We start from the raw sequence: 26,976 nt of genomic DNA on the forward strand, positions 1-26,976 counted from the left end.
AAGCTTCAAAGCTGTGACGCCACTGTAATGTTGCTAGTAATCTTTCGCAGTGTGTTTCTTGTTTGTAATCTGTTAAATACGAATAAGCATTTGCAAATGAGATCTTTAATTGAATGTTGCTGACGAAAACAACATTCTTATTTCCAATCAATTTCATCCTTTGCAAAACAAATGAAAGCTGCCTTTTAGGAACTATAAGCTTCGAAATAAAAATATGTGGCGCAATCGTTAAGCGAAAAAATGCATGTTTTACGACAACGTTTGAATTTACACTGAAATTATTTTTCAAATAATTCAATCAACAAAATCATAATTTTCTGATTCCGAGACTAATGCCTTGCCCATGGGTACCCACGGCATAAGCAGATTCTCCCCTATCTCAACTCAAATCATTCCGCTAAATATTAGCCATTACTTCCTCCTCGGTACAGACCTCCCAGAAAGGGGAAAATGAGTTTACTCCTAGGCCTGTGAAGAAAAGAAGTGGCTCGTCAAATGAAAGTGTGTTCATGAAAAAATAATTTCTAAAAATCAAATCTTGCCAAATCTTGTGATAAATGACATAATCCGTGCTCTGGTATTTTCCCGCTAGCGCATTGGGTGAAGAATTTTAAGATTTGCCCTATGTTTTGACTCATTCTTTGCGCATGCGTTACAGTAATGTTTATTTTGTCATGTTGCCATTTCTCAAAATGCAATACCGAACACAAAATGGACTTTTGGCGTCCATTTGCTACAGTTAATTTATTAGTCTTTCTTTAATGAATTTTTTCATCTATTAAACAAAAAGGACTTTCATAACGTATCAGCATAAAAGTTATGTGGGGTTATAAACTTCTCAACTCTGCAAAAGTAATATTTCTTGCGCCATTTTCGGGCATTGTGTTCACTGTAAATTTTAATGTATTGATATAGAAATTAATAATTTGTTTGTAAAATTTTGAAATTTATTACTTTGAGGTTGTTGTTTATATCAATGGTTTTAGTGGTGGTAAGTTTTGACGAATAGATATTTGTAGTATAAATATTTAGTGATTCCAATTTAGCAATTTTGTGCATATTTATTTCTTTCACTTTCTCTCTTTCTTCTATTCCAAGAAAAATTTCTTTATTTTCAATCCATACTAGTGAAAATGTGAATGAAATGACTTGAAGGTTTTTACTTTTGATTTTGATTTTTTATCGTTTCAAACCGAAAGTTTTTCCTTTTTTTAAAGTTTTGAATACTTTTTTCGATGCAATTGGTGCTAACTCTAGTTAATAACTTTTTTTACTAGAATTTTAATTATCAGATTGGATTCTCCTTTCATAATCTTGAAACAAAATTTGAAGAATGAAAATAAATTTCAAATTTTTATATATTGGGGAAGACGGTTGCAAGGTGTTTTTAACAGTTAAAAACAAAAAGTATTTAGTATAGTAGGACTTTGGTCTCTACAAATGGCCGCACCAACTCCAAAATCTGAGCATGGTCCTAAAAGACGATAGGTCACGTTCGTTTAGGTTTTAACTTAATTGAAGTCGTATATTTTAAACATTGTGTACCTGTATACATGGTTTCGTAGGAACTGTTTATAACTCCTGTTGAATGTGACAAATTGTACAGTTAGGCAGTACAGAAATTTACAGGGAAAGGGAATTATACCATAGGAAAGGGTGGGAATCGAACCCGTAACATTTTTTCTTGGCTTGCATAGGATCTAGTGTTTCTGATTGTGGGGTACATATTCACACATAGAGTGGCACAACCATAATTGTGCCACTGAGTTGGTTCATAACTCCTTTTACTTTCCGTCCCAGCAAGCTCGTAATTTCTGGGATCTGAAAGGGGCAATAGTCCCTTACCCCCACCCAGCTTTGAGAAGCTGATATATTCAAATGAATGTAGGTGTTTTTATTGTTTTTTGAAAAATTCGTTATTCCCAGTGATTTTTTATTTTTCTGAGCCGGGGCAAAACTTTAAACTGTCGCCCTTACCCATCTTCTCTCAAATTTTAATATATTGTTGAGAAGAATAAACCAAAAAATAGCTTGAATTATACGCCAAGGGAAATGTCCCTTCGACTCTTTGACAGGGTTGACAATCTCCAAGAGTGCAGTCCCCCTCCCCCGCCTCGAGGTCTGGAATTTAAGAGATCAACAGGGGCTATGTGTGTAGTGATGTGGATTGGGTAAATACCCAGTAGGTAGGTAAATATTTTTTGGGTATTTACCTAAGGCCTGGGTAAATACCCAAAAAATGGGTATTTTACAAAAAAATGCAAAAAGTGAATGGGATTTTTTTTAAAAAATCTAAATATGAAATAATTGGTAAAACTGATATACATACATATGTATTACACAGTTTATAATATTTTTCATAGAAAGACTTGATGAAATTACGAAAGAAACATTTCGTGAACCAAAGAATCTTTCTTTTTTATGTAATAATTGGAGAAGTATAAGCAATTGAATAATGAACTTCAGGATTTCAAAATCACAATCTAGGTTAGTCATATGGAAAAAAAAAAGCATGAGGGATGTTTGGAAGAATAAACTGAGAAGTTATTGAGACTATATGATGTTATTTATTTTATTGCTTTTTAAGCGATAACATGGCAAATATAGATACAGTTTACACATTAATAAGCAAAAAAAAATCAAAATATTGTTTTCTGTTCCCTTGCTCTTTTGCGTTTGCTCCTCAGTACTTCCTGATGAAAATTTATTCAAACTATTTTTAATACACGCAATTAGTGATGTAGGGTGGGAAAGTAAATATTTTTTGGGGTATTTGTCCGAGGGCAGGGTAAACCCCCTAGTAATTGCGCATTTTGCAAAAAAAAAATAAGTGGTATCAAAAGGTGATGATTTTCTTTTTTATAAAACGTAAACCGTAAAACATCTTCGAACATATTTTACTGAAAAAGGAATGATCAAGTATTTTTATGCTAAGAATTATGTTGTACTGCATTTATTTTTAGTATTAAAATTGTTTTGTTCTTTAAATTAAAACATTAAAACAGCTGTAACGTCTCTATTTTTTCTTACACTCAATACATATGCTTGAAATACAATAAAAAGAGAAAGTCGAAATATCAAAATGAACTAAGCAAACTAAGGACTACATTATCTGCAGAATACGCCTGAACACTTGAACTAAGTTTGGAGGAAATTTCTGCAAAAGATACAAGTAAATAAATAGTAATAATAAATTGAGCGACATTTCTTTACATTTTGATGTCATGCAGGGACATATTACTGGGTTATAAAAGACTAGGACCTTAAAAATTTGATGTTTACTTTTTTTTTGTAACCAGTTTTAAGCTTTTTACTTTATGTAGAATGGCTTTTTATATCTGAAATTTGGCTATCAACATTGACTAGGCATGTCCAACACATTTAATGTGAATATCATATTAGATTGCTAAGTTGTTTCACACAATAATTCTTTAAATATGTGATCAAAATACAATTTTTGGGCAAAAATTTGTTTTGTATATGGTTGGTTTTATATAGTGGAATACAAACAGAAAAGTATTTTAGTTGAAGATAAATTTTTTAAATAAATACCCTGGTAAATACCCAATTTGGGTAATTACTCCTAAAAATTAATACTCGGGTATTTTACGTCACTAATTGAGTATACACTCTTTGACTCCACACCCGGAAAATGTCAAAATGATGGTTCTGACCCCTCTCTAACACCATAAAACCCCCTATGAGTGAAAATCCTGTTAAAATAAGAAAAATATCACTATCCCTCCCCCTAAAAATTTTAAGTGTGTGGGTGCCTGCATTCCGGGATTTACAATACAACTTAAAACCAAGGGTTCTGTGTGCAGCCGCTCCCTTTCGTGGACACATCTTAACATATAAATATTTAACAATCAATATATCAATTTACCGTTGCCGCATTAGCTTTTAAATGATTTTAAAATTTTGAAGTAGCAAAAAGCTGCCTTGTCATTAGAAAAAAAAATACTGACGACTGCGGCCATATTTTGTTGGAGGATTCAAAACACAATGATGGAATTTTTCAATCATTGATTTGGTATCAAGCACATAGTTTTGCAAGAGCACATCTTTTCATCTGGTGGGTATGAATTATTAAAGGGGCATCCCACGGTATTTTTGACATTATGTAGAGTCCGTAACGTGACCTATTTTTGCCATAACTTTTTAATTTACCGTTTGATTTGCAAATTATTTTAATTTGAGCTGGTGTGTTGGTAGGAAAAGATAAAAATAAAATAATATGCTAATCAAACTGTAAATTAAAAAGTTATGGCAAAAAAGGTCACGTTACGGACTCTACATAAATGTCAAAAATACCGTGGAATGCCCCTAAAACAAGTTCTGTTGTCCAGACCGAACTCATCAAACTAATAGGGGATAGTATCTCACAAGCATTGAAACCCAATTTCTTTTTATCACTTTATCAGGTAGCAAGGGGATCATGTTCCTTTTAGGAGAAAGGGTGTCAACACTAAAATTTGGCCAATGTGGTTCTCCAGGGAAACTAAAGACGCTCTAAATTACAAGCAAGCTGCTTTTCATAGGTTTAGAGAAACTGGTCACAGTGCAGATAGGCTCCAATATTGTAAGGCAAGGCATAAATTTAAGTATTTGGTACAGATTCAGAAAAGAGAGTTGGAGCAAAGAGTGGCAGATAACATAAACAGGAATCCCAAGAGGTTTTTTGCATACACTAATTCGGGGAAAGTTCGAAATAGTCATATTGGACCATTGGTTGATGAGCACGGAATTTTAATTCAGGACGATAGTGATATTGCTAATGTTCTTAATAACTTTTTTTCGAGTGTTTTTAACGATAACTGTATCTCAACAGTTGACTCCAACAAGACACAAGCTATAGTACAGCTTGAGGACTTTGTATTTTTCAGGGATGACGTTTTACTTCATTTGAAAAAAATTAAAGAGACTAAGGCTCCGGGACCTGATAATATTTATCCAAAAATTTTATTTGAATGTGCGGAGGAATTAGCAGATGTAATCGTAAATATTTTCAATGCTTCTTATAACTCGGGGACAGTGGCAGAGGACTGGAAGCTGGCTAACATTACACCGCTCTTCAAGAAAGGGGAAAGGGTCTAAAAGGAGTGCGGGAAATTATAGACCTGTGAGTCTAACATCGGTGGTTTGCAAAATTTTTGAAACATTGATTAAAATTAAGATAGTAAATTTTCTAGAGACTAATAATCTATTGACTAGTTTTCAGTACGGTTACAGGAAAGGTAAATCTTGTGCAACTAATTTATTACATTTCTCTGACAAAGTTACCATGGCTTTGGACAATAAGAAGCCTGTAGATGTTGTTTACATTGATTTTCCAAAAGCTTTCGATAAGGTACCGCATGTTGCTCTACTTAGCAAATTAGCTGATATAGGAATAGGAGGGAAAACTTTCATTTGGGTAAAAAACTGGCTGACTGGAAGGAAACAAAGGGTAGTTGTAAGGGGAAATTATTCTAATTGGAGTGAGGTTTTAAGCGGTTGTTTCTCAAGGATCAGTGTTAGGGCCTGTTTTGTTCATTGTTTTTATGAACTATATTCACAAAAATATTTCTGGGAACATGAATTGTTTTGCTGATGATGTCAAAGTTATGGGCTCTGTAGAAAATGAAGAACAAACAAAACAGCTGCAAGAGGATCTAGATCATATTATGGAGTGGGCTGATAAATGGGGTATGGCTGTTAATGTTGGGAAATGTCAAGTGCTACATTTAGGGCATGGAAATAAGTGTACAAGTTACTATTTGCAAGGTTCAGCCATTAGTCAGGCAGACAAAGTTACTGATCTGGGGGTCTTAATAAGTCAGGATTTAAAGTTTAGCCAACAGTGCAGCATTGCTAGTAACAAGGCCAATAAGATGCTTGGGTTTATCAATAGATCTATTTCAAAAAAATCGAAAGACGTTCTTCTGCCCTTATATAGAAGTTTGGTAAGTCCTCATTTGGAGTATGCTGTTCAGTTTTGGTCTCCTTATCTTAAGAAAGACATTAATGTGTTGGAAAGGGTTCAAAGGCGAACTACAAGGTTAATAAATGGACTTTCTCACTTAGACTATGATTCCAGGCTTAGAAGACTAAAAATGTACAGTCTTGAGCAAAGAAGAGACAGAGGGGACATGATTCAGTTTAAATTTATTAAAATGAAAGATGTTACGGGGCTGAAGTTTAGCACTGAAAACAGGACAAGGGGTCATTGTTTTAAGCTATTTAAATCTCAGGCTAACATGGATGTTAGGAAAAATTATTATTTTAGCAGGATAGTGGAACCTTGGAACAGTTTACCGGAAGAGGTAGTAATGAGTAAGGGAGTAGATAGTTTTAAGAGGGCCATTGATCTTCACTGGGGATTGTGAATTGACTAGGACCAGTCTAGCTGGGCCCAGAGCCTGTTGTTGGTCGCCACTTTTGTATTTGTATATTTACATACATGCACTTCACCTATTGTATTTGAAAGCTTTCACTTATTCAAAAATTGGCAAATCAAATCAAACTCAGCAATCTGATCAAATACTAATTGTGTCTATCCATTTCATACATAATAATGCGATTGAAATACGTTTTGTTCCAAACGTACCTTAACATATTCAATATTCTTAACCAATCTCATCACATTTTTATCTAGCTGTGTGTTTTTTCATTACAACTAAAAGTTCCACCGTAAATCCACATAAAAACACAATACTGCATAAACAAAATTTTTCATATGTTCACCTTTATCACAATTAATTTAATACCTTGTTGTACCTTCAATTTTTTTTTTTATACCGTATTTGTTATATATAACTGTAAATACATCGAATTATACATGTATACGGAATATATTCCATAAAATAGTTGCCATACACCTGGAGACAAATTATACATGGACACATAGCATTTAATACCTGTGAACTCACATATTTGGTATAAAAAGCAACAAAATTCATGAGGAAAGTAAGAGAGAAAAATGCTAAAAAGGTAGTAAATATGCATGCATTGGAGGAGAACATTTCAAACAAAAAAATATATTGATTCTATTTCAATAGGAGATTGACATTGCAAAAATGAAACCGAATTCATACTACCTTATTAGTTCTTATGCATGTGACAATACCGATTCGCACATGTATCATATTCTTAAAAATTCAATAGTGTTGTGAACCATTTACACGAAAACCCCTGAATTTAATAAACATATGTAAGAAAAATATAACAATTCCCAATGAGAAAAATTTTGCAAAGAGTTAATAAATAACAGAAGAACAAAAACTAAATGTTCATGACAGTCTGAAAACATCCTAAATGTCCTGTTTACGATTAATTTAGCAAAGTAGTAAATTCCTATATTACCTATCCCAAGGAAGATAGAGATAATGACTCAAAACCTCACTAGACTGCCAGCAGTCCGACTAGGCAAACATATTCGTATGGCCACTCAGAATACGTTTTAATCTTTTTTTCATGCGTCTAGTTCCTTCTCCTTAGATTGTACCCTGAAATTAGAACTTCAGAAGAATTATTACCACTGCTAGGTTGTCATTGGGTTGCTGGGTTTTGGGATGAAGAAGATCAGATTGACGTGTGGGTACCAATAGTAAACGGTCTATATGTATCAGGAACACTTTTGCTGCCGGGTTTTCAGCATATTGAATCTGATAAGTAACTAGTGACTTCTGTGCAATAATTTGGTAAGGACCAGAATATCTTGGCTTGATTGTCTGTTTCGATTTTATGTAAACAATGTCTCCCTTTTTTAATACTCGTAATTTCGCTTTACGGTGTTGTCTTTTATTTTGCATTTGCTTCTTCTGAAAACAGTTGTCATATACTTGTGCATACACTTCTTGAGTTTGCTTAAAAATTTTATGTAAATTAAAGTCGATATCTATAGGTAGTAGATAGTCACTGTTAAATGTATCAAAAGGTGAAGATAAAGCACGTCCGAAATGAACGACATTTGGGGAAAAGCCAGTTGTGCTGTGAATGGAGGAATTGTATATAATTTTATGAAGGTGCGTTGCATGATCAAAGGCAAAACCTTCCTTTTCCAGAGCAGTTATTGAACCTTTTAAACTTTGGTTGACCCTCTCACAAATTCCATTACTCGATGGATGCCCGGTAGAAATATGGGATAAATATACGCCAAATATTTGCTTAAACTTGTCGTAAACTTCACTAGAAAATTGTGGTCCAAGATCTGTCAAAATAGATTCTGGCCTTCCATGCGTGCAAATGTACTGAAAAAGCTTGTTAACCACATTTATTGCTGTGGTTGACAGTAATTTATACAATTCAAGATGTCTTGAAAAGATATCTATAATTGTTAAAATATGGCAATTGTTTGAAAAAGGTCCTACAAGATCCATTGCAAAGAACAGAATTTCTCTTTGGCAGGTTCGCTGATTGTAAAGGCGCTTGAGGTATTACACGGGTTTTTACGCAAAACGCAGATTTCGCATGAAGCAACAAAATTCACGCACTGAATGTAGCAATTTTTCCAATAATATTTTTCTGTTAATTTTTGGTAAGTTTTTCTAACCCCAAGGTGAGAAATGTGGGCTATTCTCAGTACTTTAAATTTTAGAGACTGTGGAATTGCAATTTTGAGCAATATATTTTCTGGTTCTTCTGGTTTCTTTACATACATGAGTAATTTTGAAACAGGATCAATCATGAAATATTTGTGATTTTCTCTCTCAACCCTATTAATAATATTGTATATTTTTGATAGTTCTGCGTCTTTTAGTTGTTCTTTTAAAATAGTCTCTTTTGTCACTTCTAACAATGGATCATTCTGATTATCTGACCCGATGATGTTTAGAACATGCTGAAAATCACTTTCAGTAAATTCTTCTTTTTGTCCGGGATGAATTTGGTATGTCTCTTTGCTCTTTTCTTGAGTGTTTTCATCAGAAGCATGAATTGTGTTTATATTTTCATCTTGGTACTCACATGAAAAATCAGGTAGTAAGTCGTTTGAATCATTCAAAATGTGAACAGCCGAATTAGCCTTTATAATTTGAGGATCTTTTGTAATATCTGTATTGTTCGCTTTTATTGGCAATCTGGACAAAAAGTCCAAAAACAAATTTTTCACTCCAGGTAGATGTTTAAACGTATAATGATATTCACTCAACTTCATTAACCATCTAGTGGTTATATCTGCTGGGTTTGACGTTTTTCCATATTTATCTAATGCCTTGGCATCTGAAAGGATGATGAACTTAGTATTATAGAGTTAATATTTAAAAGCTTCTACACCCTTCACTAATGCCGAGTTCCAGCTGTAGTGCAGGGTATCTCTTTTCGGATTTGGAGAGATTCTTTGAGGAGAACACAATAGGTAGTAAGTAATTATCATGACTTTGCATCAATGCTGCCGAAGTAGCTACTTTTGATGCGTCTGTGTTTAGAACAAAAGTCTTTGACCAATCCAGTTGCTGGATGATAGGTTGTTTAAAAAAGAATTCTTGTAACCTTCTCTTGTAATTTTAACTTGTAATTTTCGTGCTCTGGAAGCCATTCAAAATTCGCTTTCTTGGTCGTTAAATCAATTAATGGTTGTATTAGAGTTGCAAAATATGGGATCATATGTCTGTAATATCCACAGACGCCTATAAATATCTTTAACTGTCTCTTTGTGTTAGGAGATGAAAACGATTTAATTTTTATGATATTTGATTGGACAGGAAAGATTTTGTTTTGATTAATGCAAAAACCTAAATAATTGATTTCCTCTTTGAAAAATTCACACTTGCTAGGCGAAAGAGTGACATTAAATTTAATAAAAGTATCCAACAATGTTGTGATCTTTTGCGTAAATTCTTGAAATGTATGGGCACATAAAATTATGTCGTCCATATAGGCGTACGTGTCTTGTAACTTAGATTCTTCTAAAATTAAATCCATCAGATCCAACGTAAACCATACGGTAGCAGAAAGTTCCGAAAGGGGTCGTGAAAGATAAAACATTTTGATATTCTTTTGGCAAATCAATTTGATGATATGCTTGTGATAAATCTAAGGTTGTCAAGTATTTAAACTCAGTGATGTTTGAAATAATTGTGTGGATTTTTGGAATCGGATAAGGTGTGTGTGTAATCATTGAGTTTATTAGCCAAAGATTGAGAGTAAGTCTGAATTTAGCTTTTCCATCTTGACTCTTCTTACGTACTAATAAGAGTGGTACTAAAAGTCTGAAATTGTACGTTTGATAATGTTTGCCTCCTGTAGTTCTTCAAGTTGTCTTTTTTGCTTTATTTCTCAGAGCATGTGGAATCGGGAAAGGCAAAACTTTTACTGGAAATGTTTGTATAAAATTCAGCTTGGGTATTACTCTGTCACAATGTCCAATAGATTTCATCGACGAAGAGAAAGCGGCAAATTTTGAAGTTAAAATATTACTCAACTGGTCTTTTTGACTCTTTGAGAGATGATCTATCTTAAAATTCGACAGAGAAAATTCTGATCTTCTCAATTTTGTAATATTTTCTGACGCAGAAATAAAATTCATCTCCTCTTCGCTTAAATTTTTTTCCACAGTTTCTTTTATTTCATCGACTTGATAAATTTCTCCCATCTTCGCAGGGGCAGCTCGTCACTATGGGCCGGGTGGGCCAGGTCCATTGTACACAAATAAATAGATCATGTCATTGTACACAAATATTGTACACAAATAAATAGATCATGTCAAAATAACGTTTAGTATTTCGCTAAAAAATTTTTAAAAAAAACAACAAACATCCAATTTGGGACATGAGACACATTTTAAATTTCTAACACTCTGCATATCGCTTCTAAAATGTGAAAAGATTTTCATCTGTTAGCGTTTGCACTTACAAGCTCTGAGAATGATTCTTGGGGCTTCAACTGGTTTGTCCCTCGCCTGACTTGCCACACCTCTGCTCCTAACCAATCACGACGATTCAACCAGACACCAAAACGGCAAGTCCGCGCCACCCCGATTCCTTCTGCATGAGCTCCAGCTCCCTAGCCCTCCGAAAAATAGCTTTACCCAATAACAGTAGATGAGCAATAGCAGGTGGGGAAGGATTTGACACACCTCATTTGTACGAAACAACAGCTCAAAAAAGGCTAAAAAGAGCAAAAACCGGCTAGCCCACTGAATGAAAGAAAGTGCTCTTATCGTTTTCCACCGTCCTTCTTTTGTATTTGTCTTTAATCTTAAACGGCTGTAAATATCTGGAACTTTCATTTTCCATTTTATGCGTTCCTCCTGATTATATGCATCGCATGCATATTTTTATTTATTTATTTTTCTGTTTGGAACTAATATGATCGGAATTTCTGAATGAAGAGTTTGTTTTCGAATAGTTAGTTTTGAGTGTGAAAAGTTCTGAATTGGTCCAAAACTTTTACAAAAAAAAACTTTAATTGGGCGAGATCTATTCAATTTTCTCTTTTGTTCTGATATTTGGCTAAAGTAATATAAGTATTAATCGTATAATAGGTCTTATCGATATGTGTTTTCTATTGTGTAGTACTCTAAGGCGGAACAAACCTAAATTATTTCAATTTGATCCGGTACATCGCTTTTCAAACTTTATGAAGAGAGTTTCAATGCTCTAGTTTAATTATTTAAAATGTTATCCCCTTTAGGTCATTCACACTAGGTGCGCTTTTTCTCGATTTCGAAAGGGGTGGGTGTCTTCTCTTTAAATTTAGGTTGTTTACCTTGAATTTTTAAAAAATGCCCAAGTGGATATTTTTCTAAAACAATTTCAACTTTGAAGTAGAAGAGAAGTTCAAAATGAAGCAACTGCAATAAGGACTATCTTATATTGTTCAGCATCACTAACTCCAGTCCTCTCCATTGTATCTGTATAAATATTATTGAGAAAACTTCATACAGCGGAGCCCACCCGCTAAAATAAAGCACGAGCCGCCACTGCATCTTTGTGTGTTTGTTTACATGTATAGGTTTACTTGAAGTATTCTCAATATAAATGTGAAAATTCATATATGTTCGTTCTTGCCTAGATTTCTTATTATATTTAGGTTCAAAAATAGATTCGTGAGAAATGACATGCTTGTTTTTGATACTAGGAGGAAAAAATTAAAAGGAAATATTAACGCAAGCTGAAAATGACATACTTGATATTATGAAAGGATTCCGGGCTGTTGTGCCGTGGTCTGAGTGTAAATTCTCCAAACGTTTTGGCTGCATCTGCGGCAGCCATCCTCAGTGGTTCCGAGTTCGTAACTTCCAGGGAAGAGACTTCTTGGCAACTGATGCAAGTGTCGAAGTGCTGTCAACATTTATAGGGCATGGGTCCTCTTGGTTCTGGACTGGGATTGGCTGGTGAACGTCTGTCTTCATCGCTTCCTGATTGGAACTTAGGCTCTCCTTTTCCTGCTCGGGGATTGGCTGCTGGGGATTCAGCTGAAGGTCCATCCTTGTTTTTGAAGCGATGAAGACAGACGTTCACCAGCCAATCCCAGTCCAGAACCAAGAGGACCCATGCCCTACAAATGTTGACAGCACTTCGACACTTGCATCAGTTGCCAAGAAGTCTCTTCCCTGGAAGTTACGAACTCGGAACCACTGAGGATGGCTGCCGCAGATGCAGCCGAAACGTTTGGAGAATTTACACTCAGACCACGGCACAACAGCCCGGAATCCTTTCATAATATTGACACCGGCCGTGAAAGCCTTCACTCTTACATTGATATACTTGAGTTTATAGTTCGTATTTTAACATTTCTGGACACATACTTATAATGTACCTCATTTTTAATTTCATTAAACAATGATGTTGACATTAAGCTTAAAGAAGAACCTGAGTCAATTAAAAATGCGCATGAATAATGTCTAAACGAAACACTGATTAATGGAAGGCATCCGTGCGAAGACGACGCAATTCCAAAATCCCTTTCCGCACTAGCATCTTCTGTTTGCGTAGATGTACTACATTTTAACGTTTTGCTTTCTCTCTTTTCTGACTCTGTCAGCGGTTTGACTTTTTCTCTTGTGGAAGGGGAATTTACTGGGGGGGGGAAGAAACAACGCTGACCTCTACGATGATATTGAGGGGGTGTGCCCTTGCCCTTAGGGGGGCACCCCTACTAGATGAGAATAAAAAGTTTCCACAGTTTAAAATTATGAATAGTTTCAAAATTATTGAGAAAAGTTCCAAATGTTGGCCAAAGTAGCCCTTGTTTACGGTAACACAATTCTTAGGTAAATGTTTTTCTTTTTTAAATGGTTTTTATGCAAAATATTACGCCACTGTAAAATCGCAAAATGCTTCTCAAAATTTTCGCTCTTAAAACATGCCTTTTTGCTGTAATCATTTCTTCAATCCATTTTATTTTTAAAAAAATTTATTTTTTGCATTTGCCTATTTGTTAGTGGGATCTATAGGAACCAGATTTAAATCCAAATAATACATAAAATACGAAAATCTCATAATTTAACAAAGACCCAAAGAAAACACTATAGTTTGAGAACAAATGGGATACTTAAAGTACTTTATTTCGATTTTCACTTAAGAGTGAGAACTGTGTGTCAGGATATTAATGTTCTTATACAAATATCAGTCTTCGCTCATTTGTAATCTCTCATATTCATACAGGGGAAACAGAGAATCCCTCCCCCCACCCGCTCCAAGATCAATGGCAACTCTGTAATTCCTTTATTTATTAATTACATTTTTTTCATTATGTAATATACACCTTTTATTTGGTTACAGGTTTGACCAGCTGCGAAAGATACATGGAGTGACAACATCAAAAAAGAGATTGTCATTTCTACTATAGTGATATAAAAGTATTCTGAAATATTTTTGTCAATTATAGAAATGATAGTAGTATGAAACTACAGGTAGTTCCAAACACTTCAGTGGTGAATGCAGGTTCTATCACTGAACATTCCAAAAATGCTGTTACCAGTTCTCAAATAGTACAACCAAATGTAACCAGAATTGAAACTGACTCTGAAAATGCCAATGCCCAGTCAGCTGGTGTTCAGATTGAAATGGTGATTGCACCCAACAAAAGCCCTAATTTTACAAAAATGCAGAGCGTAAAAGAAAATCATGCTAGTTTTAATGTTAAAGGAGAAAATTTGCAACAATTGAGTACTAATGCTTTACCTCCTTATAGTCCGTCTTCTCCTCCAGAGTTCTTAAATAGTAGCTCTTCGTTTTTAGAATTTCATTGCTGCATGGATTGTGGGGATACATTTATATCAAGATCAAGTTTGAATTTTCATCTATCGAGGAGATCAGTATTGATAAAGTTTCCATGTGAGAGTTGCAATTGCATACTTATTTTTTACAATCATTGTATTTTGCAATCGCATATCAGATCACATACTGATAAAAAGGAAAAAGCTAACATTAGCCGGGCTACTGTGAATCCTCTTCCTCGTGTATTTATGGATGGTATTCATAATGAAGTGTTGAATAATTTAGATGATGAATTAAATAGTCTTGATGATCCCGATGCTACCGCTCCATCAGAACTTTTGGAATTTTCGCTTAGGGAAAGTGACACTGAAATTAGCCTCCTAAAAGAAAAGCAAAGTACAAACGTATCTAGATTCAGGTGTCTAGATTGTAATAAGGAATTCGAAAGTTTTAAAGAGCGACAAGAGCATATGACAAATGGTGAAAAAATTCCATCAACAAATTCACTGTGTGACAAGTGTCCGATGGTTTGTCCATCAAAATGCAGCTTAAAAGCTCATCAACGAATCCATTTACAGATCAGTCCGTATGTTTGTCCAGAATGTGGAGATAGTCCAGATCCTCATTGGTCCAACTTCAAACATCATGTGGATTTTAAATGTTTTCATAAAGCCCGCAATATAGGTTACAAATGTCCTAAGTGCAAAATAGTAGTTGCAAACAATACTAGTCTTTTAGAGCATATGGAATCACATACTGAAAAATTCTATAAGTGTGAATACTGCCCAAAAGCTTTCATGAATGCTACTGCCACCAAATCTCATATTCTTCTGGATCACAAAAATCGAAAAGTTCTGTATGCAAAGATATATAAATGTTCATTGTGTAACATAGTACATACAGTAAGTAAAGAAATGATAAATCATCTGCCTGAGCACTTGAAGGAGCAAATTCGTGAATATATATTTAACTGCATGCAGTGCGGCAAAGCATTGAAATGCAAGACTGATTTATATGATCATATAAAAGTACACCATCCAAAGCTCTACAAACTGACACAACAAAATGAGTCAACAATACACAGCATATATAAAGTAAACAAACCAGCAAATCAACATAAAGGGAAAATTGAATGCTTGTTGTGTAGGCTGGTGTTTCACAACTTCCAAGGCTATAGCGTCCATATGTCCAAGGCTCATCAAAACATAAATCAGCAGTGCTTGTTATGCTTTAAAGTCAATCGCACAAGAAAAGATATGCTCTTACATGGAAAGCAGCATATAGAGCAAGGAAGCATTTTGTGCTTGTTTTGTAGCAATAAAACATTTTCTGATAAGAAAGGCCTTGATGCACACCTGATATCGCATATTGAAAGAATGAGGTTTTGCACATGTTGTCCGGTATGTCAGGAAATATTACCTGATCCTCTACGTGCATTAAATCATATGCGTGAAGAGCATGGAATGTCAACATCCCAAGCAAGTAATTCTGCCACACCCAATGCCTTAAACAAAGAACTTGTTCCCTGCCACTTCTGTAGACTTGTCTTTGGTATAGTATTTTTTTTTTTTATTTTGAAATAATTTAAGACAAAATAGTTGACCTCTTAGAATACATTAAATAAATAGCAGACTCTAATCGTTCCTTAAAAAAAGAAAAAATAGAGGGTGTCTTCTATAGTTCGTTGTTCTATAAATGAAATAATTAACTGAACTTTACACAACTCTATGACTTTACAAAATATGTACCTTATTTCAGTGCTTATCTAATCAGTCATAGCAGTATAAATTCTGTACCTCAAAGCCGACTAACGTAAGTTTAAAAATTGTGATTTTCAAGTTATTAGCGCATTTGTGCGATATATGTAGAGAACCTTACTCCTGCATTGTGCTAAAACAACATAATTCTTTAAAAGATATTACTTTACAATTATTTACCAGTGTTATAAAAGCGCTAGTTCCAGCCTTTGTATGTACCAGACAAATATTTCTTACGCTCTTCTGTGAAGTAGGGATAATGTGACTTACTTTAAACTGACTTTGAGGCAGAGCATTTTTTAAAGAATTTTTACTAGGCGACACAAGTTTATCATAAAGGCTGTAACATTCCCAATAATTTTCCTCTTTTTTCAACTAACGTGTGCAATGTGCATATATCGTCACCTGAAAATGGCTATTTCTCTGAGTACTGTTTTGTTCTGAGCTGACTTTATAGGACTTCTGATTTAATAGGAAGCTGATATGAACCTAACTGTAAGTATAATATTAACTCCGCAGTAAAGGAGGTCCGGGGTTTCTCCCCCAGAAAATTTTTGAATTTGTAGTCCTAAGAACGCATTTTAGATAATCTTTAGCAATGTTAGGGAGAAGAGGTTTGGTGGTGCTCACTTGTCTATTTTTGAAATTGTAGCTCTGAATGCAGTTTTAGATGATCTTTCTGATGATGTAAGAGAGAGAAGAGATTTGAGAGCCCATCCCAGGAAGTTTTTCTGATTTGTGACCTTTGAAAAAAAATGCAATGCAACTTACCTATTATTTTTGGAGTACGTTGAGTTTTTTTCTTCTGTATTTTGATTTTTTAAAAGGTTTTTTCCTAATTTGAGGAAGAAAAAGTTTGCTACCGACACCAATAATGGAACTGCATTGTGCAACTTCAGAGACTCGCTCTCCTGTACGAGCCCCTGTACCTTCTAAAAATGTGGCACTGTCTACAACAAAGGGACTGTACTGCCCCACTGTGGACAGCCCCTTCCCTGGTTAAACGCAGAAAAACATCCCGAGTGTCACTTTTTTTTGCTATATGGCCCAGGGCCTTGATATGGCCTTTCCTCAAAAACATTCCTTCAAATGAGAGTGGGACGATTTCGAGGAAGATTTATAATGGCTACTCATCCTTGATGACCCATCAATCTTTTGGAAAGTCACAATAAATGTTTGTTTACACGCTGCTAGCAATTTTCATGATAAGCAAACAACTTTTGCTGTCCCAAGTAGCGTTCCTGTACACAAATAGCTGCGAAAAGCTTATCGGCTATCATCAAGGGAAGCACTAATGAGGTGGGGTGCTAATCGATTGCTTAATCTGTCGTGGAGTGTGAGGTGGCCCGGTGTACGGGAAAGGCCTTTCCACAAGGGAACAAGAAGAAGTCTTTCGGCAAGGACGAGTCAGCTGTTCTAAAAGAAGTAGACGAGGGACTTCCTAAGGTTTTACGAAGTTTTGAAATCCGTTTACAAAAATGAGTGAACCAATCTTGGATTTTCCAATCTCGCTCCGTGGGTTGATTTTGCATCTTTTAGGCGACACATTTTTTCACTATTCGACATAGGTATTGCATAGTCCCTAACTATGTTAAAAAATGCTCTGCTTTGAGGTGCAGAATTAAGCATGGAACCTAAAACCTAAAAAGATGAAGGGGCCACTTTCTCCTACTCTCTGTAACATAAAACTATTCAATCCAGTTTCAGCTTAACACTTCTATTGCAGTCCGATGAAATTCAAACGGTCAGCACTATCCTACTGCTCGCCAGCCAAACGGTAGAGCTTTGCTATTCAAAAAGAGTAGAACATTTATTACTATTCATGAACTATTGTAGTTTTACCAAGATACATATTTTGTCTTTCTAAAAAATGCCAAATTGCATCCTTCCTGAAAAGTTCAAAAATTAAAAATTCAGGATTGCCTAATTCCACATTGCAGAAGAGTGACTCATTTATGGGTTCGTGGAGACTGTCTAGCTATTGCTAGGCAATCTGAAATAAGTTGACAATTTTTTCTTTAACAAAAGCTGCCTCATTGAAATTTGGAAACCTGATTTTTTATGTAAAGTTAACACAAAGGAGTATGGAATGATAAGTTATTCAAAAACCATTTGAGGCAGTGAGAAGCAAAGGGAAGTAAATGGCAAAATTAAAAATTTGGAGATAACCAGTACAAATGGTGGGTGAAACTCTCCTCTGTCTTGGGGCAAGAGATAGTACTAGTAGCACTGGTAGGTACTGCTATACAGTATGATTTAGAACAAAAATTCAATGAAAGTCTACCTAGGATGTTATCTTTAAACGTGCTTTACTCAAAATTTTAAAATGTCCACTTATATCCCTTTGAAACTCACTGCCTCATTTGTCATTCTACACATGGCTCTAAAAAAAACCACATAAAGTTCCTTACCTAATCAACTATCAATTTAATGTTGAAGGAGCATTTCGTTTAAAGGGAACAATGGCGGACCAGAGTTCACTGCAGCTAAGCTCTAACTGAAAATTTGCTCTTTACAGTCTTACGTTTCCATGTGTACTTGAATCAAATGCCACTTTTTCAGATTTTTTTTAAAAATATTCTCCCACCATAAATGACCATAGAACTTTGTATTTTGGTAAAATGTGTTATAAACAACTCCTTGGTGCCAGTAATTGAATTTTGTTAAGAAGTACTGATGCTATTTCAGTACTTAGCCAGCATTTGTTTAGCATTACTTCATTTGGATTTTTTCGGGAGGGTGCAGAGCATGTATGCTCAGTGCAAATTTTTTCCCAGATACAACAAAAAAAAAACCCACTTTGATGTAAAAACAGTAACTTTTCAGGGGGGAGCAAACCCCCAACTATTTCTATGCCCCCCCCCCCCCCACACTTTGCACAGCAGTATATCATGCAACTTTTTTTAACTATTTGCTCATTTGACACCTAAAACTCAAACTTTTAATTAGGAGGCACTGTAACTTTAGTAGCCTTTTGTTTACTTAACAGTTGGTCAAACGGAAAATACCAAGTGTAAACATTCGAAGAATACTTTTGTAATTTTAATAATTACAAAATATCTTTAAAATGGCTTGATTTTTAGCTTTTTTTCAGGATTTAATTTTTAAAACTAAAATTAAACTTATTAGATATTACAATATTAAATTTGTTAATTGTAAGCAAATACTGAGCAACACATAACTGCTTCCAGAGACAGCAGATTTGGCCTTGCTTGAGTTCGTCAGTCTGTAATATGCAGTCCAAAACCAGGAAAATTCTTATTGCGGCCAGTAGTAACAACTTCATTAGTTTTTTCTTTCTTTTTTTGACATAGTAGTCATGTTTTACTTTTGCCAAAGTGCATAATGTACTAACAATTATTTAAACTTTTAATCAGAGCTATGGAGTCGGAGTCGAACTGATTTTGGGGTAAAGGAGTCGGAGTCATTAGAAAACATGCCGACTCCGGGCTTCTTTTTTTTCTTTCCTTTTCATTGACTCCTTGCATTTTTTAAAAACTGACTACCAATTGTTTCGATTACATGTATAAAAAAATATTAATGGGAAAATAACTGCCATTATGGCAATCAGCTAGCTTGAGTGCTTACCGAACTTTCTGCAGCCGTCCCCTAGTTTGCTTGTGTTTTAACTTAACTAATAGCAACTGTCAGCAAACGGTTTGGTGCCTAACATTTTCAAGTAATCACTTTCAAATAAAAATAGAAATATAGTGTTTTGTTTGATCCCAGTTATAAAATAGTAAAAGAAACGTAACAAATTAGTAAGTCGAAGCCGTAGCTAAGGTTGAAACGTTTAAGGGTGATCGGCAAAGAAGATCGTTCAAAAAAGTTCTGGCGCGAAAGCAGGAATCCAAAAGATTCGATGAAATAATCTAATGTTTTTTTTCTTTATTAAGACTTTCTATAAGCTTGGTTCTCATTAAAAAGTATGGAACAAAATAAGTGTAAATGATTTCTTGATTACAACACACAATAACTGCAGTTAATCATAAAATCTTCATATTAAGGTTAGTTCTAAAGCAGCCAATAAAATTTAAATTAAAAATTTAGCGAAGAAAAAATATAGGTATAGTAAAAGCAATTCGTACAAATTTGTATGCCGCCGCATTTTGTGTAAAATTAGCTCCTGACGTATATGTGCCCTATTTTCGTTGAAATTTTATTGATGAAATATAATTAAAAATATATTTGTGAAAATTTTCAGAATTAAAGTAGTTATATTTCTTATAAACTCTGAAATTAACTTTGGATGTCATTTACCAGATGGGTGTCATTCGGGACAAACCACCGCCTCTCAAGAACTTGGATTTAGAAAAAAAAACTTTTTTTCTCTCAAGTTACAGCTTTTAGAAATTGAAAGCACACAATTTGATCAATATCTATTTGTTAAACATTAAAGGGGGGCAAGTTACAGATAATCCTTTTCAAATTTTTTAAAAGGGATTTTTAAGTCATCTCTCTATTTAACTCGTAACTATTGGAAAATTTGATTTTTAAATTGAATTTCTAATGTTGTATGCGTCTTGCGTTTACAATAAAAAACAAAATGCGAAATTTTCATAAAAAGGAATTAATATTTCAATCTCTGTTTAGAGGTTTCCCCTGAAGGGAGAGAGGGAGTTGGAAAAATACAATTAGAAAAAAAAAGATTTAAAAAAATCTAGAGTCGGAGTCGGGCGTTTCCAAAATCCAGGAGTCGGAGTCGGTCATTTTCCTTCCGACTCCGCAGCCCTGCTTTTAATATTTAATCATAAAAGTGCTAAACAAAATTTTTTAATTTGTTGAAGTTAAAATTCTAAATACTTAATAATTAATCTATCAAAAATATATTACATAGGTTTTCAACAAATATTTATGAAATAATTTATTTGAAGCATATAGTATGTTTTTAATAAATTATTTCATAAAGGTTGCTTCCTGATTTTGGTAGAATTAATTTTGCAATTACTTAACACCTTTTGAACAGTTTAACATCATGAATTTAATTTTTGAAGCAAATGACTGATGCCTTTTAAATTGCTTTTTTCTTTTTTTCATTTTGCCGCCTTGTGGCCAGTGGTGGTTGCTAATTTTGTGCTTTACTGGAATAGCCATGACAGAGCTGAAGGTCATAAGGTGGCTGAACCTCATAAAAAAGCTAGCATTTCTCCACACCGATAAAAATTATTTCCGCACACCAGTGAGAGTTCCACAAGCATAGTTTGACTTCTACTCAGCTTCTTCATGAGGTTTGTCTTCCACTCTGTTATATGACTATTCCAGACTTTACTAGCCCAAACAAAGGTGAACATGTATTCAGTTTGTATGCTGTAATGTGCTGTTAGGCATTGGGCTGCATTAGCTCCTATTAGAATTAATAATTTGTAGCTTTATTCATTTATTTTGTTTAAAATCAGATTTTTTAATAGTATGTATGTCACTTGTCTTTTAATTTTATGTATAAGTATCTTTGTATGATTTATATTTAAATTTTTTATAGCTAGTGACGGTCCTCTTCGAGCTCACTTAAAGAAGGAACATGGTGTAAACGTCTCCCCTGATAAAACCTTAACAGAAAATAACAATACAAATGAACCTCCAAGAAAAAAACCTCGTGTTGAAGGAAGTATGTGTGCCAAGTGTGACTATAGTTCTGCTAATAGAGAGGAATTTAAAAAGCATATTCAAACTCATAAAAGCAACAAAAGCACATTTCAGTGTCAAGAATGTGGATGTTGTTTTGTTGTGGAACCTTCTTTGGCTATGCACTTAAAAATTGTTCATAAAATAACTGATCCTAAAAAGTACATCGCTGAAGAGGGAACGAATTTTGCTCCAGATTTGCAAAATCCGACAGAAGTTACTTCACGAAATGCATTAGAATGTAGTGTTTGTTACACTACGTTTCCCAGCGAGTCATCCCTGAAGATACACATGAGAAGTCATGGTATGGCATTTATTCAAACTAAAACTGCATTTTCTCTTTAACATCTTTCTTGGAGCTCATTGTGTTTCATGTGATGTTTTCCTGCATTGTTTGACAGTTTTAAAATATCAGTGGATTTTTTGTGGATTTGGTTTCTAAAAGAAAGTGTCAATACAGTGGCTCCATAAAAATTTTCAGACTGATAAAAGTTGGTCAGTTCAAGAAAAAACAATCAAAAAATTTTTGATTAAAAATTTTGTAAAGAGTATAAATAAAAAATTTCTTAGAAGTGAAAATATTTACTTTTGTGCCAAAACAATAAAAATCGTAAAAGCAATATTTGTTATTGTGTCCATAAGACATGATGAAAACATAATTTACTATATACCTAAGACACTGATAGAGTTGAAATTTAGTTCTGAAAACTGAAATAATTTATACTTGAAACTTTAAATATATAGATTCATTTAGTATGACCTCATATGAATTCTATTAGCTCTACCAAAATGATGTACTGATCCCAGCCAGTGGAGTAGCTAGGGAGGGAGGGGGACAATTTAAGGGAGGAAACCAGTTTAGACAGGTCAAAAAATCCAATTTTTTTTTAATGTCATAAAATGTTAGTAGAACTATTCAAGAATATGATTACATTTAATTCCAATGCTATAAGCACTTAAAAATCTGTCAAGATTGGAAAATGTTCACAGCAGTATTTTTCATTCATGTTTTTCTCAAAAAGACTTATTTTCAACTGGTGTGCATTCTAGCGCAAAATGTTATAGGCCAATCATTCTGAAATTGTGTGTGAATATTCTTTATTCAATTACACTCTATATGAACCTAATTCTGGGATGATAGTATAATTAAAAATATTTTTTAATGCGAAAAAGGTGAACAAAAATGGTAGAAAAACGGGAATTTTGTGATCATTCACCTCAAAAGCAAGAAATGTTTTTTTTTAAACCAGAATTAGGTTCATATTCGGAGCAAATAATGTTATTAACGATAGGAAAAAATTGTAATGATTATAGATCAAAAGTGTGACTTGAGGAATGCACACCAGTAACATGCTCTGATGGCAACTAACAATGGACATCAGCTTCTAACTCTTTTATTTCTGGCAGAAATGACTTGAAAAAATTTCAAAGTGTACTTCAAAATATGAATAAAATATCCTTCAAGTTTGAATCTATTCTGATTATTCCTTCCCTGTTGAAAATAATCACGAAAACACTAAAAGTTCTGCCTCCTAAACTGGTTCCCCCCTTAACACCTTTGATGTGAAAAAAAAAAAAAAAATCCAAACAAGGTAATCATACTATAAATCTATAAAAAGAGGCAAAAAAAAAAACTTCAAACATTAAGGTTTCGTATGATTACGAGAAGAGTATTACGACACACAAAATATGTGTTGTTCTTATGAACATAGGAGAGCATAATTCCTTATTTTTCTCTCCCTTTACCTTAAGTTACAGATTGAAGGGGCGGCAGTGATTACTCAAGGGACTAAGGTTTAATGAGGAGGTTACCATAGATATCCAAACTCTGGGGAAGAGCTCCCGATCCCCACACCCTTTCTTAATGTCTCCAAAGATTCGTAAAATTTGCTGTGTTTGGACTTCAGAGAGGCATTTAACTGGTTCGTCTCCTTAACTTGATCAACATGACCTAAAATGTCAGTTTTTGGGGAGCAGAGGTCATTTTCAAACGATTTCCCGCTGAGAACTTTCAATCTTCCTTTTTTCAATCAAAGATAAGATATAAAATTTTTTAAAAACGGGAGAGCTCTCGAGTCTTCTACTTCTCTCCCTGTTATCAACGAATATGCTTTAAAATTCCTATCAGATGGCAAAAAATTCCAGGTGGAGCTCCCAAATCTTCCTTTTCATACATACTTTCCTCCAAACATAGTCTAATTGCACACTTTTAAATCGTCAATTTTTTAAAAATTACAGAGAGATAGCATCCACACCCTCTTCGAACATCTCACCATATAGCTTAAATTGTGCCTTTAAAGCTTTAACATCAAAAAATTTCTGATGAGAGTACTTGAACACTAAACCCTATCTCGTAAAACATGATCAAAGATAGCCTAAAATGTGTTTTAGAACTTCAATTGCCAACATTTCCTGAAGAAGATCCTTAAAACACTTAACTCACCTAAGCTGTTCAAAGGTAGACAAAAATTTTGCAGTTAAAACTTTTTTCCTAGAAAGATATCCAAAACCCTCATCTCACTAACATCCAGGGGCGGATCTAGAAGGGGGCCATGGCCCCTCCCAAAGCCTTGTGATTGTAGGAATTTTTTTAAGGGGAAAAAAAAAGAAAAAATATTATGACAAGATAACAAAATTTAACACATGTATTTTACTGAAAAGGAAGTATAGGTCTTAATTTCGAGATAAATTATATCCCTGTCCTCAAAACAAAACCTTTATTTCCAAAATTTTTCTCAATCTTTTACATCATTTTTTGATTCCAACTACAGACACTTGGACAATCTCTAAATGCTGCGGTTCTCAGAGTATACCTATTGTTCACAAGACTAAAGAGAGCTTAAATTTTATTTTTTATAGCTTTAATTTCGAAACTAGGAGGAGAACCCCCTTTTCCCACACCCTTTCCCAAATGATTTGATATGTAGCAAAAAATTGCATTTTAAGTCTTTTATTTGGAAAAAATGTCAACGGAAACTAGCTTATCCAGTCCTTATCGCTTAACTTGCTTAAAAGCAACTTAAATGAATTTTTTTGGGACTTATATTACAAACGAGTCTTTATAGGAGCCCCTCCCTCCCTAGTTTATATCGTGATGAGGAAGGAGGTTTTTTGGAGGAGCTCACGAATCTTGCATCCCTTTCTAAAATACGTATAAATGTAGTTAAAAATCGAATTTTTAGAGCCTCGAAGGCAAAATATTTCCAGGAAGGAAGGATTCTAAGCACCTTCACACTTCCTTTAATGTAAGCAAACATTACCTAAAGCTGCATTTTTAGGCTGGACAGCTGAAGAGCACCCCTCCTCTTCTAACTTCTCAATGTATAATGACAGAATATTTTGGTTTCTAAGCTTTATTTTCAAAAAGTATTTTGGGGCCAGCGCCCGAAACCTGACCTTTCTCCGTACATCATCAAAAAGACAAAATGCGTTTTTAGTTTCCTAATTTTCAAAAATTACTTGGAAATTTAAATCTTGAAACATTTTTGAGGGAGATTCCTAAATCCACCCCCTCACCTAATGTCTTGATACCCCGAAAATTGAGTTTTTAAAACTTCATTTTAATAAAATTTCTGGCAGTTATCAGGGCCCAATTTCCCAATAGGCAGAGTAGGCAGCTGCCTAGGGCGGAAAATTTGCTATTATAAAACATATTTTTTGAATTAAATTGTTATTCTTGAAAGTAAAATACTAGCATTCTTTCATTTCCCAGAGACAATTTTTTCTTGTAATTTAATAATGATTACTTTCACACATCTTATGAAAGTCGAATGATTTTCAATCATTGTATTTGCCGAATCGTCAGCAAAATTTGCCGAATAAAATTTTTTTTCTGAGAACACTGATGATTTCATTGGGGCGCCTCAAAATGTGAAATGCCATCATTTTTTCATAAGTTTGACAGTTTGAATCTGGGGAATACTTTTTTAGGTTTTTTGAGTCAAGGATATTTTGCTTCTTTTAGGGGCGGGGGAGGGCGGCAGATTTCAAATTTGCCTAGTGGTGGCATGAAGCTAAATTCAGCCTTGGGAAGTTTGTTCAAAGATTTCGAATGGCCCCTCCCAAAACAATCGGCTGGATCCGCCACTGCTAACATCTCCAAAGGAAGCCTATTATTGCGTTCTTAAAACTTCAATTTCAAAAAATTTCCGGCGAATGAGCCTGCCTCCAAACTCCTATCCCTCTCTCAAACTTTATCAGAGATAGCTTAAAATTTGGTTTTTAGAAATTTCCACAGGAGCGTCCGGAACCTTCCTTCTCAAAATTCCCAAAATGCCAACAACGCATTTCAATTTCAGGAGAGAGCCTCCTTCACCATTTCTCCTAACGTTACCAAACAATATTCTCAAAACGTCTTTCCAGGACAAGACTTTTGAAAAACACCAGGATTATGTATCTGACTTCACAATGTTTTTGGGGACATTATATCACTCTACACCCTAAGATCCACAAAGATATCCTACAATTGCGTTTTTGAGGCCTCCTGTCTCCTTTGTCGTTAATACACATTCAAAGAGAGGCCCGAAGCTTCCCCATTAACCTTAACATAGCCAATAAGATAGCTTAAAATTGATTTTAGAAAAAAAAATACTATAAATGGGATCCTTGAGAACTCCTTCCTCCCCTAACACTATCAAAGAGACCCTACAATTGTGCTTCTCAGAGTTGAAACATCGAAATTCTTTCGTATCAAGCACATGAAGCTTCTTCATTCCATTAACGTCCCCTACTAAATTGTTATCTAAGAAACTTTAATATTGGAAAATATTGCAGAGAAGCCCTGACCTCCTACATCAACAAACGCTAAAATCAACTTCAGTTTTGAAGAAGATTTGGGTCCAACCCCCTTTAATTGCGATTTTTGACCTCAATTAGGAAAATTTCTCAGAAAGAGGGACCTGATCCTCCTTGATTTTGTAGGAAGAGTACGGATTATTATTATTATTATTTTTTTTTTATTTATTTTTTTGCCCCCTTAAATAAATTTTTTAGTTTTGAGTTTAATAATTTTCTATGGTTTAATGCAGGGATTCCCAAAGTGTGTTCCGCGGAACCCTTGGGTTCCGCCGAAGGATGAGAGGGGTTCCGTCACGAGTTGCATGAATTTATTATTTCCCACAGTAATTTAGAAAAGGAGAAACTTTTTGAAAGATTGTATGAGCTTACAAATGAACTGAAAGTTTTTCAGCTGGAGTAAAGGACAATATCTTCAGCAGTTTTTAATGATTTGCATGACATCGGCTGATACTGTATTACAGCGCATTATCCGGCATGCCGCAAAATTCGGATATCACCAGATTTTCAATAACACTTGCTTGGTCCTCTCTGGCATGCCGGAAAAATGGAAGTAAGGAAAAAAAAATAGTACTATAAAAAATATATGTTCAGCTTAAAAATGAATATGAGTTCTATTCATATCTTATAATAAATAATTTAATTTTGTAAAATGATTT

General features: G+C 34.4%; 1 protein-coding gene across 4 annotated transcripts; it reads left to right on the top strand.

Annotated features, from left to right (window-relative positions):
* Nucleotides 1–829: 829 nt before the first annotated feature.
* Nucleotides 830–22,184, top strand: LOC129226110 (zinc finger protein 532-like). 4 transcript variants are annotated; one of them, XM_054860707.1, is made up of 3 exons: nucleotides 830–852; nucleotides 13,707–15,695; nucleotides 21,381–22,184. In XM_054860707.1, exons 2-3 carry the CDS (start codon nucleotides 13,826–13,828, stop codon nucleotides 21,866–21,868), a joined length of 2,358 nt encoding a protein of 785 aa, XP_054716682.1. In that variant the 5' UTR covers nucleotides 830–852; nucleotides 13,707–13,825; the 3' UTR covers nucleotides 21,869–22,184. The 4 variants fall into 4 exon arrangements, 3 of the variants coding, with proteins under 3 accessions (XP_054716682.1, XP_054716681.1, XP_054716683.1); XM_054860706.1 differs by lacking the exon at nucleotides 830–852 and adding an exon at nucleotides 858–991; XM_054860708.1 differs by lacking the exons at nucleotides 830–852; nucleotides 13,707–15,695 and adding an exon at nucleotides 16,562–16,686.
* Nucleotides 22,185–26,976: the final 4,792 nt, after the last annotated feature.

The sequence above is a fragment of the Uloborus diversus genome, chromosome 7, assembly GCF_026930045.1.
Source record: "Uloborus diversus isolate 005 chromosome 7, Udiv.v.3.1, whole genome shotgun sequence".
Lineage (NCBI taxonomy): Eukaryota > Metazoa > Arthropoda > Arachnida > Araneae > Uloboridae > Uloborus > Uloborus diversus.